The following is a 20193-nucleotide window of genomic DNA, read 5'->3' as shown; positions in this document are numbered from 1 at the left end:
AATAAAGCATGATTAAAAGGAAATCATATATTTCAACTCAAGACTTTCTATTAAAAACTTATGTAGCTATTAAAATTGTTATTCAGTGTATTGCAACTCAAGGCTTTTTTAGAGAGCCCCTACCACAAGCCAGGCTCTGTGTGAAGCCTGAGAATCCAAAATAAGATAATCAAGCTTTGCCCTGCCTCTCTGTCCTCCTGAAATATATTATGTGCAAGGCAAAGCAGTACCTAGTCTAGAGAGAGGATCTAGGTTAGATGAAAGGCAGCAAGGATTGTTAAACATGAGTCAGTTACTACAAGAATTTGTAGAGTCTTATCTCATACTTGACAATGGTAGTTATAGCTGAATCTAAATCTCCAGTCTCAATTTTCACTCCTATCTGTTTCAGCTGAAACTATTGCCAGTGGCACCAAACTGACCTGATCAAATACTTTTTTTCTGTTAATTCAGGCAGAGAAAAGATAGGAATGCTTTTTAAAACACTAGGCAAAACAAACAAAAGATGGCTTTTGAAAACCTCTGTATGGTTCTTCAAAATGTAAAAGCATGGAAACATATATATTCATAGAATTCAGATTCCTTAAGGCCCAGCCTCAGACCTTGGCAGGTACAACCAACCCAGCATACAACACAGATTCTTTTTGTTTTGGAGGAGAACTGAGGGCATCTTTCTCCTCTCTGGATGTGATGTTAAAGATACTCCACTCTTAGATTTTAATGGTTTGGACCACACCTCCACCCTATTCTTTCTGGCCCTGGGCTGGATGACACTTCTCCCCATGACTACCCTCCAGTAAGTTTTCCAGCCAAGTTTCCAAGAGAGAAAAACATGTCCTAAGATGGCCCCATGATTTGAGTTCCACTCTCAGTGATCTGGCAATAGACCACCCTTTCTTGGAAGGTAGAGTTCTCTGGGAACTTTGTATGTTCCTTGCTTCTTTCTTCTGACGTGTTCCCTTAGACACGTTTTGTCTTGAGATCACTAAGCCTAGCATCTGGTCCTAGTCATTCTAAGAATTAAATGACCTGGAGTGAGGGCAGTGTCTTCTTGCGAACCTAAATAACTGCTTCCTTGCGTAGCTGACGAGTGCTTTGGCTTCTCCTTTCTTCCAATCCATCTACATTTTTCTGGCTGAGAGAGATGTGAGTTATGAAATTGGCAGGCACCAGGCACAGGGGCGGGTCACTTTAAATATCAGCTTTGATTGTTTTCCCGGGATGTATCTGCTGGCAGTTCTTTTTTGCCACTATCCCTCAACTACACTTAGACTTTTAAACTACAGATTTATGGTGACAAAGAATAGTAATAAATGCAGTCATATATCCTAGTAAGAGGAAGGTGGCTTTCCCAGCAGACCCCACCGGGGTCTCTCTTCCTTCGTAAACATCTGTGAGGCCACTATAAGAAGTCAGCCACTATGCTTGGTACTGAGTTACTCTGAAGAACTCTGGGTCCCTGCTTTCCAAGTGCTTTAATAGAGGAGACACACAAGGAAAACTCTAAAACATTGTCACTCATGCCATAAGAGTGTTTCTGCCTTTGGCATCTGGGTGAGAGGAGGGTACATCAAAGAGATGATTTGCAGATCTGAGTCTTAAACTACTTGCAAGGCAGACAATGGGCAGTCATTGGGAAAGCAGAATGGAGAAAAAGTTACCAGCATGTGCAAAGACCCCTGTGTGTGGGAAGTGAATTGCAGGGAATGAGAGTGAAGGCACCTGATGAAACATATATAAAGCGTACTTTGGGGCTTAAATTTTGTCCTGGGGAAAAATTGGAAGATTCAAAGCAAAAGAATTGCTTGATAAGATTAGGATTTTAGAAATGCCACACTAGGCATGGAAGATGGATTAAAGGGTTGGGTATTAGAAGCAGGGTACCAATTTTAAAGACCAGGGGAACATTAATCTACAGTTTATACTAAGTTTTTGTCATAATTTAATTGGACTTCAGCATATTGTTTGTATGGAATCACTTTTTTCAAAATGAGACTTTGTGAAATAAAAACAGAAACCTCAGACTTCTGAACAAAATTTTCTTTGATGTGTTGGGGTGATGTATGCTACCTTTTTCAGGGTTAAGAACTTTATGTTTTGCTGTGGCTGAGATTTCAGAGAGTGACTTTCAGGAGTGGCGAGCAGTCTATCAGCGAGCATCTACATCCGTGCAGAACAGGCTGCTCAAACTCGAAGAGAGCTACGAGTTGATTGAAAAGGTACATGGATGATTCTGTTGATCGTACAGGGGGTTTGGTTTCCAGAGAGTTTCGATCTTTACTCAAGGAACCAATGGAATAAAAGTCAAAATATATTTTGACATACCATTCACTACTGAATACCGTCTCATCATCTAAGCATTAACAAATCTTAATATGCGTTAAAATGTTGCTGAGAAGTCTTTGGGGTTAGATATTATTTTGTATAGATCTTCACCCTTTTCACAATTTTGGATCAAGGTTTGGCCAGTCTAGCAATCTCCTTGCCAACATATTTCAGTTTCTGGATCTCTGAGGATATGGAACGTGCCCCCACATACACTCACACATTACGTACATGACATGTGTACTTTGAGTTAATAATATAATATGCAATACAATGTAAAATAGTACTGTAATCACACAGCTTGCATAGCTGATAATAATATATAAGAGAGTAATCCAGTGCTTACACTTGCCCAGTCATTGTGACAAACATACGCCTGTATTATTTCTGTGACAGCCGTAAATGTTCTCATTTTACGGATAAGGAACCAAGGTTATTAAGCCAGAAAGTGATGGATACATTTTGATTGATACTGTATAAATAGCAAGAATCTTGCTTCCTTAATTAGGAAAACATTTTTGTGTAGCACTTGCTGTCTGCCAGGTGCTGTTCATAGCACTTTCATCTATTAATCTAGTCAGTCCTCACAACATCCCTTTCAGATGCTAATTATTCCTATCTTATAGATGAAGAATCCAAGGTAACAGAGAGATTAAGTAATTTGGCTGAGAGTACACAGCTCCTAATAGGGGGAGCCAGAATCCTCACTCTTCCTCCAATATTCATCCTCTGAATCACTCAAGTGTCTTCATTCTAACCTCTAGCTTGCCACTAGATAACTCTTCAATAGCACTCATGTTTGTGTTGCATAGAATCAAACTAGCCTGTCTGCTGCAGTTTACTTGATCTTTTCTCCAGGTAAGTAAAGACTGATAACTTTGTTCTTCTTTCCTCTCTCTCAAACTGTGTACTTCCTTGTGCCTCTGTCTTGAGAAGTGGCTAGTGTTACCAGTACCTCCCTGGACTATTTTCCCCCTCTGCTCCTCACCTCCCCTCCCTTTATGTAGTATGGGGATACCATGTTCTAGCTGCAGATGGTTTTCTTTTTTCCACAAGGTCGCCATATGCAACTGGAGATATTGGTCTCCTGTCTCCTCAACAGATTATCACTTTTTATGGAAGGTGATTGTTTCCCATATAGCCTTTATATTTTGTAAGGGGAAGATCCCTAAATATAAATATAAGCTCACATATATCATACCTGTATATATAGAGATAGATATGTAGATATATCTAGATATCTCCTCCTTATATTTGAACTTTTTATTCTGCTTATTTATAAGAAGACATGCAATAGCATGTGTGGTGTCTTCCAGGATGATACTCCCACCCTAAATTTTATAGGTATACACACACCAGGGGGCTTGTTATCAATTGACTTATTTCAATGTGTCTCTCGCCTATCTTCCCCACTCCTTCCCTACCCACTCCTTCCCTCCCCCGTCCCTCCCTCCACCTTCTCTCTCTCCACTTCCTAACATATTTATATATGATCATGTCTTTGGGGTATTTATGTAGTGAAATAAAATAATCTGAAGCCGTAATCATAATCTCTTTTAATCTGCCTAGCTAAAGTCATATATCTTAAAGCATTAGTGCTATTGATTTTTAATCTTTGCTTCCCTTACTTTTTTAAGAATTTTAAAAAAAAAATCCAGTTGGAAATGATTTTTTTCCTGTCTCTGAATGTAAGTAAGGCAGCCTTGCCTCCCATCCTCATGAGACAGAATTAATATGTAATAAGTCAGAATAAAAAATATATATTTGAAAATGGATTCTAAACATATTACGTTGTTTCCACTTGAAGCACAACTTCAGTGCTAGAGTTGAATGTTTAATGTACCTAATATCCTTACTCTCTGGATGTCCTAGAGTTTTTTATAGATTAAATATTCTAGGTTTAACAGTTACGTTTCTTGTTCTTTTAATAACTGATTAAAAGCCTTGCAACCTCCAGCTTTTAACTGAAATAGATGTTCAACGTTTTCCCAGCAGATGGCGATCATGAGCTACATTAAAAATTTAAGTTGACAGGCAATCCATTAAAAGTGGGGGGGTGTGTATACACATATACGCACACATCTATATATGTGTCTATATGCATCTATATAAACTATGTATAGTTTACAGATGATAGAAACCTCCTTTATGGCTGCTTTTTACCTAAAATACATGAAAACGGGAATTTATAACTAATTTGTCTTTACTTCATAGTAAGCCATGCCTCTATTGTTGAAAATCTAAGATCCAGAAAGATTAAGAGATTGGGTCATTTACTCGGCCAACCTGCTCCAAATGAAGACTAATTCTGTGTCCATCTCTACTCCTGAAACCGGAGCTTCATTTGGTGATCCATTTAAATAACTTTCATCAAGCAGTTCATGTTTACATGCTCATGCACAGGCAAATGAGGCCGTGGCCCTCTGGGTACCACAGTCTGAGCAAATTCCCCAAATGAAGAAATCTGGAGGAACCCAGAAAGGTGACCCACAAATTTGATCCAAAGGAAGCTTTTGGAGAGGTGGTAACTTTTGAAATGGGCCTCCAAGGATTATTTTACCAGTTAGAGGAGAGCAGACATCTTTTTAGGGAAAAAGAATAGACAAAATAGACCAGATGTGATGGCTCACACCTGTAATCCCAGTATTCTGGGAGGCCAAGGTGGGAGGATCATTGAACCCAGGAGTTTAAGACCAGCCTGGGCAAACATAGGGGGAGACGCTCTCTCTACAAATAATTTTTAAAAATTAGCTGGATGTGGTAGCATGCACCTGTGGTCCCAGCTACTCAGGAGGCTGAGGCAGGGAGAATTGCCTGAGCCCGGGAGGCTAAGGCTGCAGTGAGCTGTGAAAGTACCACTGCACTCCAGCCTTGGTGACAGAGTGAGACCTTGTCTCAAGGTTAAAAAAAAGTAATAATAAAATTAAAAAAAAAAAAAAAAAAGATAAAATAACACAGGGATCTTTGTGACCAAGCTGTTTTCTGAAGTGTTTCCATTAACTGCAATCATAGGAGGACTGTAGGATTTTTAATATAGAGAGCCAGAGTTATATCACTTCTTTTTTGGTCTCAGATTCTATTCTTTGTTAAAATCAGCTGGGATGAGTGTTCAGAAGTTGTGATTTACTGCCATTAAAACCACCTAGTGAGGCAAGTTTCAGCATGTCAGACCACAGATTCTTCCAGCATGTTACCCTGGCTTTAAATTGAGCAAATACAGTCCTAGGGTTCATCCATTGTCTTCTTCCTTATCTACTTTAACTGAGACATGCCGTTTATGTAACCTATTTTTTATGTGATTGGAATCCATGTTTATGTAGACCATAATATTGGTCTTAGCATGTCATTATTGGACTTAGCATGTCAGACAGTGAATTTTTAAACTGTGAGGGTCGTTTTCACATTTTTTTTTTTTTTTTTTTAGAACAGAATTTTTTTTTTTTTAGAACAGAATTTTCCAAACAAACTGCCTGAATCATAATATATATAATTGACGAAAGCAGGGCTGCTTTGGCTGGAATGGAAGAGTAGAGAGGAGATCCAAACTGGCTTTCCCCTCGGCCTCTACCTTGCCCTCATGGGTGCTCCAGGCGGGGCTTGTTATGACTCTGAGGATCCACTAAGCACAGTTTGAAAACCATATATTACATTTGTATGTGGACTTTTTAGAAAACGAATTCCTGAAAAGATCAGAACATCATTGTGCCCATATGCAAGCTGTTTCTGAACATATTTGAATTGATATGTCATTGCCACATTAATGGTAGTATTACATTCACAACATTCAAAATATAAAAGATTTGTAAAATTTTTCCTAAAATAATATTTTAGTACAAAATAAGAGGAAATGTTACAATAGGATTAAGGTTGTACTTTTAAACCATGCTGTCTCCCTCTTGTCCCTCCGACGTTTGTTCAAACCGGTAATTCAGTTTTTAAGATTAAGTTAAATCCTTATTCCTTTGGGTACTGTAACTCGTAGCATAAGCTGAAAAAAATATCCAAAGAGACCAAAAATATACAAGAAGGCATTTGTCCTTTGGTTGTGATGCTTAGTTACTCAGGTATGTTACTACCCAGCATAATGAGTGCTAGAATGTGCTGCCTTCACTCTCAGGGCACACTACGGGAAGGAGGATATGGAAAGTTTGAAAAAGACCACCGGGTATTGTTATCCCTATTGACAGTCATCCTGAGATGAGAGGATTTGGGACTTTTAAATCTATCTATAAAATATAATTATCAGCTCTGTTCCAAAACTGTACTGTTTGAGATCCAGTACTTGCATTCATATGGTAAGCTTTTCAGGATATTTCTGAAAATTGTAATGCTGAGAGTTGTTTCACCAATCAGTTGCCGACACAGCTTTTTCCTTTGTTTTTTCTTTTGCTGTTACTAAATAAATCAAGAGGTGACACTGATTACTAGGAAGGCCTAACTTGTTCAGGAATAAGAAAGCTCACATGGTTAAAATGCAAATGGGACTATCATATTGGATACTTCAGTTGTCTGGACCCACTTTGCTAAGGAGAATTGCAGGTTCATAGTGGGTATCGTGGACAGTAACACCTCTTAGTCTCTTTTTGTCACCACTTAGGAGAATTTACAGTAGTCTCATTCTTTCAGACAACAAACTTGACCTGTTTTATCTCACCCTCATTCTTTTGAAAGGTAGTCAACATATTTGGACTCATAATTTTAGATTGGGAAACCACTTATAGTGTCAGCCTATATTTTTTAAATCAGATTTTTTTTTTTTTTTTTTGAAATGGAGTCTCGCTCTGTCTCCAGGCTAGTATGTAGTGTCGGCTCACTGCAACCTCTGCCTCCTGAATTCAAGCGATTCTCCTGCCTCAGCCTCCTGAGTAGCTGGGACTACAGGCTCCCGCCACTACGCCTAGCCAAATTTTTGTATTTTTAGTAGAGACGGGGTTTCACCATGTTGGCCAGGATGGTCTTGATCTCCTGACCTTGTGATCCACCCACCTCAGCCTCCCAAAGTGCTGGGATTACAGGGCTAAGCCACCATCCCTGGTCTAAATCAGATTTTTAAAATTAAAATTTTGTATTTTCTCAAGAAGAATTGTAAATAACAGAATAATTATGAAGTTTTATGTTTCATTGGCAGGGGTTTCTCTGATTATTTCTCACGTTTGATCTGTCACTTTAATATATCAGGAGCCAGGGTGATATCACTTCTTTCTGGTCTGAGCTTCTATTCTTTATTAAAATTTATTTACTTTTATTCTAACTTATTTCTAAGACATTATAAATTACGTTTTGTCTCATATTCATACTATGCTACTAGATTCCTTTGAAAATTAGTAGTACAGAAGTCTGATCTTTCTTCCTTATTTTATAATTAAGCCATTGTTTGAAATATGAAGGTGTGCCTTCGTGGAATACATGATTTTTTGAAAATGTTTAATATTTATTTGCTTCAACAGAAAAATGCAATTATGTCTTTAGTACTGCATAGATTACCTACTAATAATTTCTGTGTTTCTGAAAGCAAATCATTTATCTTGAGCATTACAGAAAACAGTGTAAGCTATATAATACCTGCCTAGATTCATCACTGATTAAAGCAGATTTCCCTGGTGATAAGATTTTGCTTTTTCTCTTATTACGATGCATGGATTTGGAAACTTTTTAAATGAAACTTATCCAATGCTTTCATCTGTTCAAGTTTTTCTGAAATAGGTTATGGGTTAGAGGATCATTTCTGAGCTTAAGAGTAAACTCAGAACACTGTAATTCTGTTGTCAAGCCTTTTTTGATCAGGTAGCAGTGTTGTGTTTTATGTGCATTTTGTAGTTTGTGATTGATGTATGTCATCCACTAGATGGAAGTTTCACGAAAGCAGGGACTGTGTTTATCATATTTATCACTGTGTCTCCAGCGCTTGACTGACTAGCCTATGTTAACCACTCAATAAATATTTGATGACTAAATGAATTATTCATTTAAATAATTAATTCAGAAGTTGGAGCTTAATAAGTGCTTGCTTAATGAAAGCCTGCCCCCTATTAACAAATCTAGTTCATGCTTTCCACGCATTGAAGGCACTGGTATCAAATGTGCTATCACTAAGGATTAATTTAGGGGTATGTTAGAAAAGAAGCCAAGACTTTTACAGAAGGCATTCTTTAGAAATTTAGACTCGTTCATTTATAAAACCTGTCTTCAAAGTTGCTTAATATATAAATGTGAGAAAATCATGGGTTGGAAAGATTCAGCAACAAATATCTGAGCACCACTGCGTGGCAGGCTCTGTTCTAGGCTCTGGGGCTCAGCAGGGAGAGGATAGAAGAATTTCTGCCTTTTGTTTCAGTGTTGGGAGATAGGTAGTGAATGTGTAAACTAAAACAACATCGTTCCAGACAGGCTTTAGTGCCCTGGGCACTGAGATAAGGCACTAAGATAGGAACAGTGAGGTAGTGATCCTTTTTTACATTATTTCCTTTACCACTGCTCAAAACGTGGTTGGCATTTGGGGGATGGTTAAAGAGTCCCTTAATGTGGCATAATATAGATCAACCATTACATTCAGTGTGAATAAACAACAATTTAGCGCCCTTTGCAACATATGGCAACAAATGGTTTAGAGGATTCCTAGAGAAATATAAAACTTAATGGAAAACAGGACTTTTCTTGAGCATTCATGACTGCGAAGTTCACAGTAACTTCTGTATTAGAATGGAATGCTTTTTCAGATAAAACTACCACATCTATTCTTAGTAGCTGCATGTATCACTTTCATTTGTGCTGAAAGCAAAATGAAAATTTACATGATGTACAGGTGATTTCATGGTTTAAAATTCCAGTAGTTTCCTGTTCTATTTGCTTAAGAACATTTGTAGTTAGCTCATTTAATAAGACCTGCCACTTTCTGAGCATTTACTAAGCTCCACATCTTCTACTCTTCACCCTGATTATTTAGTGGGAGGGCCTCTAAAATGATACACAACATGATCCATTGGGGTGAGCAAGAAAATGTTAGAACTTCTGTTTGTTTTGTCTCATCTTTTTTAGTTTTTGCATTTTATAATATGCATAATTTATTAATTTTAATGTTTTACAAAAATATAACTGTCATAAGTATGTATTCAACATTTTTTTCTAATATACTCAAAAATGTTTGTGATAACTGATGTAATTTCATCTGCAGAACATCCTTATTAAAGTATGTTATTAGGCTTATCTTGCTGTTGTGAAAGTTGATTCTTTGGTAAGTTAAGTTACTTACTTGCTGAGGGACCCATATCCAGTGGTTGGCAGAGCAGGGATGCAAATCCCAGTTCTGTCTTAATTCCAGATCCCATGTTAATAATCTGTAAGTTATGTTGCCAACTTGCTTTCGAAGAAAGTAAGAATGTGTACAAAATATTGGAGACTTGAAAAATAAAATGAAATCAATTGTGCAGTTGCATAATCACTAGATCAGCACTCAGGATGGGAAATGGGAGTCACTGGCCTGTTTAGGACTCGATGACTTAGTGAGGCAGCCTCTATGTACTCTATGTGCTGTATTCCATTTTCCTTGAAAATAAGATGGAAATATGTTTTTCATGATTTTCCCTCAACTGGCCATTAGAATCTTCTTATTTAAAGTACTTAAGATTTCCTTAGATCTCTAATCACATGCTCCTCCTTTCTGGTATGATAGGTTCCTTCTTATGAATGCTTCGTGGTAGATTTTCCACCCTGGGTATTGCTGTCTTCTCACTCAGATAAGATGGATATGTTGTTTTTGCAAGTTACACCCAGTCACCTCTCATATCCTGATTCCTGTCAGCTGGGTGTGTGAATTCTGGCCTTATAACTAAGCCCTTGGCTTTGTGAGTTCAAATGTGATTTCTATGGTTTGAAAAGCACCAAGTTAAAATCTATTTCTTGGCCTTAGAAAAATTAACCAGTTGAATGATTTCTCCAGAAGCAGGCAAATGAGCCATTCCAATGGTTTAGTGACTTAATGCTGTCAGTCTTAGTACTGTAGACCAGATTAAAGGGAAAGGAAAGAAGGCGTTAGGTCTCTTTAAAACAAGGATGATACCCAGTGGAATGCAGAACACAGGGGAGCCCAGCAGCCTCTGAGAACCAGTGTTGTAGAATGGCTCTGAGAATCCCACAGCACATCCTAATTCCAGAGTTAACGTATTTTAAACCTCAAGAGAATGGTGACTGCAGTGGCCTCTTAATTTATCATGCAGGCTTCTTTTGTCCTAATCCAACCCCAGACAGCTACTAGTGACCTTTCTGAAATGTAAATCTGATCCTGTCTCTCCTTTTCTAAAATTTGCCAGGGGTCCCTTGCCTTTGGGGTTGTCAGCATCACACACAGACCTTTCCATTTCCATTCCCTGCTGGCTTTTCCAGCCTCATCTTCCTCACTGCCATACCTCACTTCGTCTATCATTTTCATACTGACTAAATGGCAACTTCTCAAAGATTACATGTCTTTTCATACATCTGTCTTTGTACGTGTGATTTCTTCTCGTTTGGAATTGCCTCCCTTATCCTTCCCCACCTCTCCCCATTTCTTGGCTAAACCTTAATTCGTTGTTTAGGATTTAAAGTCAAGTGTCAGCTCATGGATAGATTTTTTTTTTGAGCCATCCAGACTAAGATAATACCTCATTCCTGTGTTTATCTTTGTACTCACATAAAAGTACATATATAGCGTATAACATACAATATGTATAACATTTTTTAAGATAGGGTGTAACATATAATGTGATTCTTTCAGGGGAGCACTGTTTCTCTCCGATGATAATCCTGTATTATAGTTTATTGTAGTTTGAAACTGCAAGGAAAAGAAAGAGAATTGGTACCTGAGGGTCTAAGGCCAGGCTAAGGGAAAATGGTAGGAGTTGGACATGGGGATGTCTGTAGTGATCAGAGAAGCTGGACCCAGGTGCAAAGATAGGACGCTCACAAGCATTCTACATCAGGAGTTGCAAACTCCAGCCCAAGGGCTAAATCCACCCACTGCCTATTTGTAAATAAAGCTTTATTGGAACACAGCTACATCTATTTGTTTACATGTTGTCTTTAACTGTTTTCATGCTACCACAGCAGAATTCAGTAGTTGCAACAGAGAATATATGGGCCTCAAACTCTTAAAATATTCACCATCTGTCCTTTTGCGGAGAAAGCTTGTCAGCCCTGCTGTAGATCAGCAATTCTCATAGTTAGGTTCTCAGACCAGCAGCTTTGCAACCACTGCATGTTTCCAGGCTTCACCATAGGCCTATTCAAGTGAGGAATTCTGGACGTAGGGCCCAGCAATCTGTGTTAATAAGCTCTTCGGGTGATTCTGAAAATTAAAGTTTGAAAAGCACCATCTAGATTTCTGGCCCAGTGGCTAATTACTTGGGACTTAATGACAACCAGGCAGTCAGGGTTTAGGAGAAACACCAGTAAGGCAAGGAGGTACAATTAGAAAACGAGGCAGCCAAGAAGCCAAGGAGAGTTTCTAACGAAGCTTTCTGAAATAAAAATTTCATGCAGGAAGGAACTCACTATTGTATCCCCGGCACACGTACCTGCCCAGAAGTACCTGCTTAGGGTATATTTGTGAATGAATGCAGGCATGCATGTGTGCTTGCAAAGGAGCTAATCCCAAAATAGGACCCTGAGGCCTGCAGGTAGGAATAGGGAAATAGGTACACCTGACAGGGGTGCCTCAGGACTGAGGCTGAAACCCACCATAGAAATGAAGTATTATTGAAGACCAAGAACAGACACAAAAGTTTAAAAACCTGATGATTTGAACAAAATTCTAATTTTCATCTGATCTCAGTTTTACATCCCATTTGCTTCCTTGGGTATGCATTAGTTTTTAGTGTTTTGTCCTTACGGTGGTAGCTCAGCTGTGCCTCTAGTTGACCTTAGACAATTTACTCCATCTCCACAAAGCTATTAACTGAATTAATAAGTGTAAAGCACTTAGTCGTGCCTGGTACAATTTTTCTATTCATGAAATGCTGGTTTCCTCTTCAACATCTTCCTAGTCATAATCTTGTTTCATATGGAAATAAATCTTACTAGTATTTATGCACATTTACTCCAATGGTACAATTTTGTTTAATAATATTACTTTGTCTTTAAGGACATTGCTACCAAATAGCCCATGTTGTAATCTGAAGCCTGGGTTGATAAGAGTTTGATTATTATACTTTTCTCATTTAGGAGCACATCACAAACTTTTAAAAAATATGACATCATCTAAGCACTGACATAATGTTTGCTAATATGGGAATAGGTCACTTTGAGGTTCCATTATTTCACAAAATATACAGGTATTGGGGAAAAACCATAATTTCTAAAACTATCATAATACATTTTACCAGTCTCTACCTGAAGCTTTCTGTCCTCACTTAGAGTAGAAATGTTACATTTATGTGCCTTTTTAAAAATTCTGCATACATTAGGAACATCTGAAAGAGAAAATAAGATTACTGGAGGCTTTACTAGGTGAATAAACATTATTTTATGATTTTTTCAGTGATAACTAAATCTATATTATATCAAAGAGTCATCAACCTTGAGCCTTTATAACATTTAGCATGGTGACATTTAGAAAGTAAAATTAGTGTTTGGGGTTTTTTTTAATTCCATAAATGCCATGGGAATTTTATTGCATTTCAACACTTGCTGAATATGTAATTCCCCTAGTGCCCATTAGTGGCCATCTGTGTAAGGTAATACATATTTGGGATGAAATTGATTACGGCCTAAACACTCTTGTGTTATGATCAGGAAAAGCACGCAAAGTTCAAATCTTTTTTTCTAATGATCATTATATAGCTAACAGTATTAATTTACAAAAGCAGAACAGCCTATCACTCAAGATTCTAATCTCATCATAAATGATACCAGGGCAAAAGGAAAGGAGTCTGCAGAGCCTTCTGCTGAAATTAACCAGTGCTGTTCTCAAGGAGCTCTTAGGATAAAGGGAAAATTAATACGCTTTTGGACTACAGTGTTTCCTTCATAGGCATCAAAGTAGCACCATTACAATTTTGCTGAATATTCAGAAATGTTTTATTCTTCTTCTTAAGGATTTGTGTTAAAACCACCAAAACACTCCATGTTAACCTACTTGTGTGACTTTTCTCAGCATACCTTGCTGGCCCTACATCTTTGATCCTTTATGTTATTTGTGCCTGCTTTGAAAATGTTTCTCTTTTACCTGTGCAAAACTAGATGCCTTCTTTCTTTCAAATGATTTCAATGTGATCTCTCCAGTGAAGTCATTTTATTTTTATAGGTATGTGAGTGGTAGTGTATATTATATTGGTATACTTTCTGAGCTCATTTTCCCCCTTAGACACAGAAAATATATAAAATATTTGTTTATATATTTCTAATGAATGTGGTCGTATCTTGGCTCCCACATTATCTAGTTACCCCAGTGTTTTGGGAAACATATTGCAAAAAAAATTTTTGCAGGAAATTTTGAGGGCTTGTATTACTAAACTGTCCCCATGATCACTAAAAAAAAACCTTATCATGTCTTGGGTAAAATACTTAAAATTTGAACACAACTATATCCTGATCTTCATTGGGATGTGAGCCAGAATGATTTAACTGCAAATGCCCTAAAAGTAGCTGAAGATTTGAAAGAATCATTGTGTAAACATTTAAATTCAATAATTATGATGCTGGCATCATTGATGCTGAATTTTTCTTCATTTCCTTTCTTGAACTTCTTGATGATAATTATTCATCAGGTTATGGTAGATTTCAAGTCTGCTTCCCATTAAAGGAAATAAAATAATACTATCTTCTTGAAGGAAATTTGCCTTCCTGTATCATATATTATATACTAAGAAGTCATGCATCAAGTGTGTCTAATAACTATCCATATTATTTGGAATATATTGAAAATAAAATGATCTAGATTGCAGCAGTATTTTTATAATTTCTGGATTTTGCTCTTGTCATTAGCTCACTTAGCAAACATACTAAATGCTGACATTCAATGCTGTGGAGTCATTAAGATGAGCAAGACATGGTCCCTACTTTTGAGCAAACATACCTTACTCTTCTTGCATTTACACTTCTCTTAATGTAAGATATATAAAGATGAGCAAAGTTCTGTAGGAGAACAGCAGAGGGGAAATTTTGTTTTAAGAAATAAAGGAAAGCTTAAAAGAAACAATAACTTTTGAGTTTGGTTTTGTAGGAGGAACCAAGTTTCACTAGGCAAGGCAATGGGGGACGTGTGTGTATCTACTTAGATATACATACTTATGTATACACAGACAAGCACTATGCATATGCATGCCCATCCTGTATGGCCACTATAGCAGGGACTGTTGCCTGGGCAATTTAGCACTCATTCCCATCCCCCTTCTTCCTCAACAGCTCTACTATGGAGCCTGGAAAAGTTAAATAGAAATAGTTAGGGTTAGCCTTGTAAAACTATCTGGCCAACTAGTATTTGGAAATATGCTGAGGGCTTTTCAAAAACACTTTGCTTTTCATATAAGAGATAGATACAGTTGGTATTTTTGTCTTCTATATGGCCTTTATAATTATACCTTGGGACATTGGGAGAGGTCAGGAGAATTAGTTGACATATGGTCGAGCTACAAATTTAATGTCCACAACTGCACACTTCAGTACTACTTAAGTGAGGAAAGTTAATTTATTTAAGCCATTGTTAGATTTTTCTATTACTTGCAGCCAAAAGCATTCCAGACTAATGCAGGTATAAATTACATGCATGCATACACACACACTTTCTCTCTCACTTGTATATTTATATATATAGTTAACTTATTTTTCTTGCCTAACCAAAGCTTGAGACTAATTTTAGACTTCAATTTTGGTGAAAAATAAGGAAAAGTAGAAAATGGCTTTCTTTGTTATCACCACTTCTGGCAGTATCCTCAATACTTACTTTCCCTTGCATTCATTCTGCCCTCACCTATATTTTAAATGGAAAAAAATGAAGGCAAGAGAGGAGAAAATGAGAAGAAAGATAATTGCTGACGAGGATCACGCTGGAGATTGAAACAGGGCAAGACTGAGAATCAGTTGGTTGCGGCCTGCCAAGCACTGTTAGGAAGGGTACCCCACTAGCAACAGTGCCTAGGCACGTGATGGAAATAAAATTTTATATCTTAATCCATCACTGCATTCTTATGTATTTAGGACCAAGAACAGCATTACCTATGTCCACTTGGCAAACCAGGTTTCCCTCACAGCCAAGACATTGTTCTCTCCCCCTTACCACCTCCGTTTAAGAAGATGAGAGTAGAAACCATTCTTTCTCATGAGAGATTAAAACAGCTTTTGGCTGGGCGTGGTGGCTCATGCCTTTAATCCCAATACTTTGGGAGGCCAAGGTGGGCAGATCACTTGAGGCCAGCAGTTTGAGACCAGCCTGGCTAACATGATGAAACCCCGTCTCATATAAAAATTAGCCCAGTGTGGTGGCACACACCTATAATCCAAACTACTCTGGAGGCTGAAGCAGAAGAATCACTTGAACCCGGGAAGTGGAGGTTGTGGTGAGCCAAGATGGCACCACTGTACTTTAGTCTGAGCAACAGAGCAAGACTCCATCTCAAAATAAATAATAAAAATAACAGCTTTCCCCAGAGCCCATTGGTTGTGTTTGTTCTTATAGCAAAGACATGATATCTAATGAGCAAGAGATATTTGAGTCCGATCTTCTGCTACACAAATGTGGAACTATGTGAAAAACATCCAACTTGTTCTTCCTTGTAGAGACTAATATCACTTTGTTGTTCTTTTCCTCATGGTTTCTAATTGTTGTGTATACATTTTCTGACACTGCATCAAACTGCAATTTAATAGTATTAACAGGTAACCTTACTCTTTTTCAAACAGGTCAACAAGATTGCGTCTTCACTGTGGTGGTCTCCCATAGGGGTGTGTGTGTGTTAGAATGCCTATCCTTTTTAACTGACTTTTTTTTTTTTTTTGAGACAGAGTCTCGCTCTGTCGCCCGGGCTGGAGTACAGTGGCACAATCTCGGCTCACCTGCAATCTCTGCCTCCCAGGTTCAAGAGGTTCTCCTGCCTCAGCCTCCCGAGTAGCTGGGACTACAGGCACATGCCACCATGCCCAGCTACTTTCTTGTATTTTTAGTAGAGATGGGGTTTCAGCATATTAGCCAGGTTGGTCTCGAGCTCCTGACCTCAAGTGATCCACTCGCCTTGGCCTCCCGAAGTGCTGGGATTACAGGTGTGAGCCACCGTGCCCAGGCTGGTTTTAACTGATTTTGGATTTTACTCCCCTTCTATGCAAGTTTATTTTAGAATCTGTTCCTTACCTTAGGGGTTACGTTAGACAGCTTCAGGGAGCCTCAGTCTAATGCCTAAAGACTGGATGAAAGTCAAGGATATTTCCGAGAGAAAACTCAATGGGATAGTTGGAATTTGCACCAAAGTCCGTGAATTATCATTTAGTCTCTGATTTTAAAACATATACACACTTCAATTTTTTGTTTTTGAAGAATGTGAGTGGATTTTTTTTTTTTTTAATTTCTACCACTAATTTTTTTCAGAATCTTCAACTACTTGGAGCAACAGCCATTGAGGATAAATTACAAGATCAAGTGCCTGAAACCATAGAAACGCTAATGAAAGCAGACATCAAAATCTGGATCCTTACAGGGGACAAGCAAGAAACTGCCATTAACATTGGTAATTCACCTAGTTCAAGTTTTACGTGTTGGTGCTTTTTAATAAGTTGATATATTTTAGAAGATGGATTTGAGACATTTCAAGATTCAAAAGATTTGATATGTCAAGATTGGAATATTCCAATCTTTTTTCACCTTTGCATCTCTGCCTCCCACACATTCCATCCATAAGTGGCACATGTGGATAACATTTCTGCAGTTGTCTGGAAATTGGGCTTATGGAATATTTATGTATTGACACTTGATATTGTGACCAAAAGTTATTTTAAGATAATAGGAAAGAGGAAGATTGCCAGTTTGTATTCGTACTATGTTAATCCCATTTTTTGGAAAGACTTTATAGTAGTTCAGGGTGCCATGAGAAAATACCACACACCAAGTGGTTCAGGCAACAGAAATTTATTTTCACACAGTTCTGGAAGCTTCAGATCTGGAAGTTCAAGATCAAGGTGCCTGCAGGGTTGTTTTCTGGTAAGGCCTCTCTGCCTGACTGTCGTCACGTGGCTCCTCTTCTGTATACTACTCCTTATGTCTCTTCCTCCTGAGACACCAGTCCTATTGCATTAGAGCACTGTCTTAGTCCATTCTGTCTGCCATAACAAAATACCATGAGCTGGGTGGCTTATGAACAACAAATTTATATCTCATCGTTCTGAAGGCTGAGAAGCCCAAGGTTAAGGCACCAGCATATTTGGTGTCTGATGACTGCTGGCCTTCTGGTTCATAGATAGCACCTTCTTAACTGTGTTCTCACGTGGCAGAAGGGGCAAGGCAGCCCTCTGAGGCCTCTTTTATAAGGGCACTAATCCTATTCATGAGCTCTCTGCTTTCATGACCTAATCATCTCCCAGAGACCCCACTTCCTACTGTCACCATACTAGTGATTGGGTTTCAGCATATGAATTTGGGGGAGCACAAACATTCAGACCATAGCAGGCCTCACCCTTATGGTCTCATTGAACCCTAATTACCTCCTTAAAGACTATGTCCAAATATAGTGTCACTGGTGGTTAGGAGTTCAGCATAGGAATTGAGATGAGTGGTGGTGGGGAGAACAATTGAGTCCCTAACAGAGGTCTTACGCAGGGAAAGTTATTTGGGATTAGAAGCCTGTAGTACCAGCAATATGCCAAAAAAGAAAAAAAAAAAGTTTTTTCCCCAAATTTAGTAAAAGTAGGTAGCTTGAGCACTATAAACCCTGACATAGATTTAGCCTCTTGATATTAATCATATATATTACATAAAAAATTCCACCCAAGTTGAAGGAAGTATTTTAGGGGAGTTCACAGCATGAAACCACATTTTTAGAATGTCATTTTAAAATATTCTGTATTTTTAAAAATTTTAGCTAGTATTTATTTTAGAAGTATTAGCAGTCAGCCTAACATATCCTGTAAATATAAAACTCTACTTCAAATTTATAGCAAATTGATGTTATTAATAGAAAATTCATTTGTTTTTTAAAAAACTAGAACTTTACAAACCACACAAGTTGTTAATTTTGATTGTAAAAATTATTGCTGTTATTAGAAAATGGAAAGAAGATGTATGAGAAGGAAAATAATGGTGAAATGCAGAATGTATTAAAATTGGGAGACCTAAAAACACAAATATGGTAAGACAGACTACAGATAGAAAATATATGACAATAAAGGGCGGTAATGTGGAAAATAGGCAGTCAGGGGTACCAGTAGTTCAGGATATGTTCACTATTATGGATGTTCATATGAAAAAAGAATATGGTAGTGGTTTCTGGCAACATTTAACATTCAGAATCTTGAGCCATGATTGGTTCCTAGAAAAAGGTAGGGAAGATTCACCCATTCAGCATAATTGTGGTATCTACAGTGCCAGGTACCAGTTAAGTGCAAGGAGGAGAGCAGGAAACAAAATAACCCAAAAAAATCTCTGCCCTTGTGGAGTTCAGATACTAGTCAGAGAAACACACAATAAAGTAAATTAGAAAAGTACATAGTATAATAGATATTAGTGATCGCTATAAAGAAAACTGAAATGGGAGGGAAACACAGGGCATTGCACAGAGGGATTTGGTTTTAAATAGTGAAGTCAGGAAGAACTTATTGAGATGGTGACATCTGAGGAACGACCTAAAAGAGGAGAGGGAGCTTGTTGCGTGATGATTAGAGAAAAGCTGTCTTCTGTTACAGAAACAGCACAAAAGCAAAAGGAAGAATAGTAGTAGAAGAGATCTTCAGCATAGCAGTGTCCAGGGTGGATGGGGCCTCCCAGGCCACTGTCAGGACTCTGCATTTACTCCAAGTAAACAGGGAAATCACTTGATGGTTCTCAGCAGAGGAAAGACATGCTCTGACTTTCCTGTAAAAACAGTCACTCTGGCAGCTAGGCTGAAAATGGACTCAGAGGGAAGCAAGTGTAGAAGCTGGTAGACCAGGAAATAAGCTATTACATTAATCCAGGGGAAATATAATGGAGGCTTGGACCAAGGTGGTAACAAGGGAAAGGGTAAGAAGTGTTTGGGTTCTTGATGTGTTTTAATGGTAAGAAGTGGTTGGGTTCTTAATATGTTTTAAAGGTAGAGACAACAAGATTGATAAATGTAGAGTATGAGAGAAAGAAATAGATCAGGTTCCTTCAAGGTTTTTGGCCTTAGCATCTGAAGGATGGAGTTACCATTAACCCAAATGATGAAAACTGAAGGGAAAGTAGGTTTTCTTGATGGAGGTTGGAGGAGTGTGATCAGGAGCCTGGTTTTTGAGTAGGCTGACTTTGAGATGATGGAAATGCCTACTTCCTACCTAAGTGTCTGCAGTTAAGTAAGCACTTGCATATGAGAGTGTAGAGTTCAGGAAGGAGGGCTGAGTGGAACTTAGGAGTTTCAGAATGGTCGACATTTGGATGATATATGAAATCATGAGATGGAATGAGATCACAAAGGCCATGTGAGTATAGATGGAATTATTTTAAATAGCATGGTATTTTTAAAATGTGACATCAGCAGAGTTGCCTCTTCTTCAGACACAGCTGTAGCGAACAGGTACAGAGTAGGCCAAGTTGGATTTAACAAAGGGGGGATTTTTGCCCTGCAGTAAGTATAACAAAGCAAGAGAAGGCAGGAAAGTAGAGGATGTACTGATTCTCCCAGGAAAGGAGACGGTGATGGGATCAGCGGATCCAAGAGGCAGCCACCTGCACCTTCCCTA

The 20193-nt window shown here is 38.1% G+C and overlaps 1 protein-coding gene across 1 annotated transcript in view; it reads left to right on the top strand.

Annotated features, from left to right (window-relative positions):
- ATP8A1 (ATPase phospholipid transporting 8A1) overlaps positions 1-20193 on the top strand; it is a 283721-nt gene that overhangs the window by 151620 nt on the left and 111908 nt on the right. Inside the window, exons 23-24 of the mRNA XM_017870339.1 lie at positions 2080-2219; positions 16874-17012. Of these exons, the coding sequence (XP_017725828.1) occupies positions 2080-2219; positions 16874-17012 (279 nt within the window). The remainder of the gene's footprint in view (positions 1-2079; positions 2220-16873; positions 17013-20193) is intronic.

Source organism: Rhinopithecus bieti, unplaced genomic scaffold (genome assembly GCF_001698545.2).
Source record: "Rhinopithecus bieti isolate Rb0 unplaced genomic scaffold, ASM169854v2 scaffold_5179, whole genome shotgun sequence".
Lineage (NCBI taxonomy): Eukaryota > Metazoa > Chordata > Mammalia > Primates > Cercopithecidae > Rhinopithecus > Rhinopithecus bieti.
Note: the sequence above shows the minus strand (reverse complement) of the source record. Positions and strands in the feature narration are given on the sequence as shown.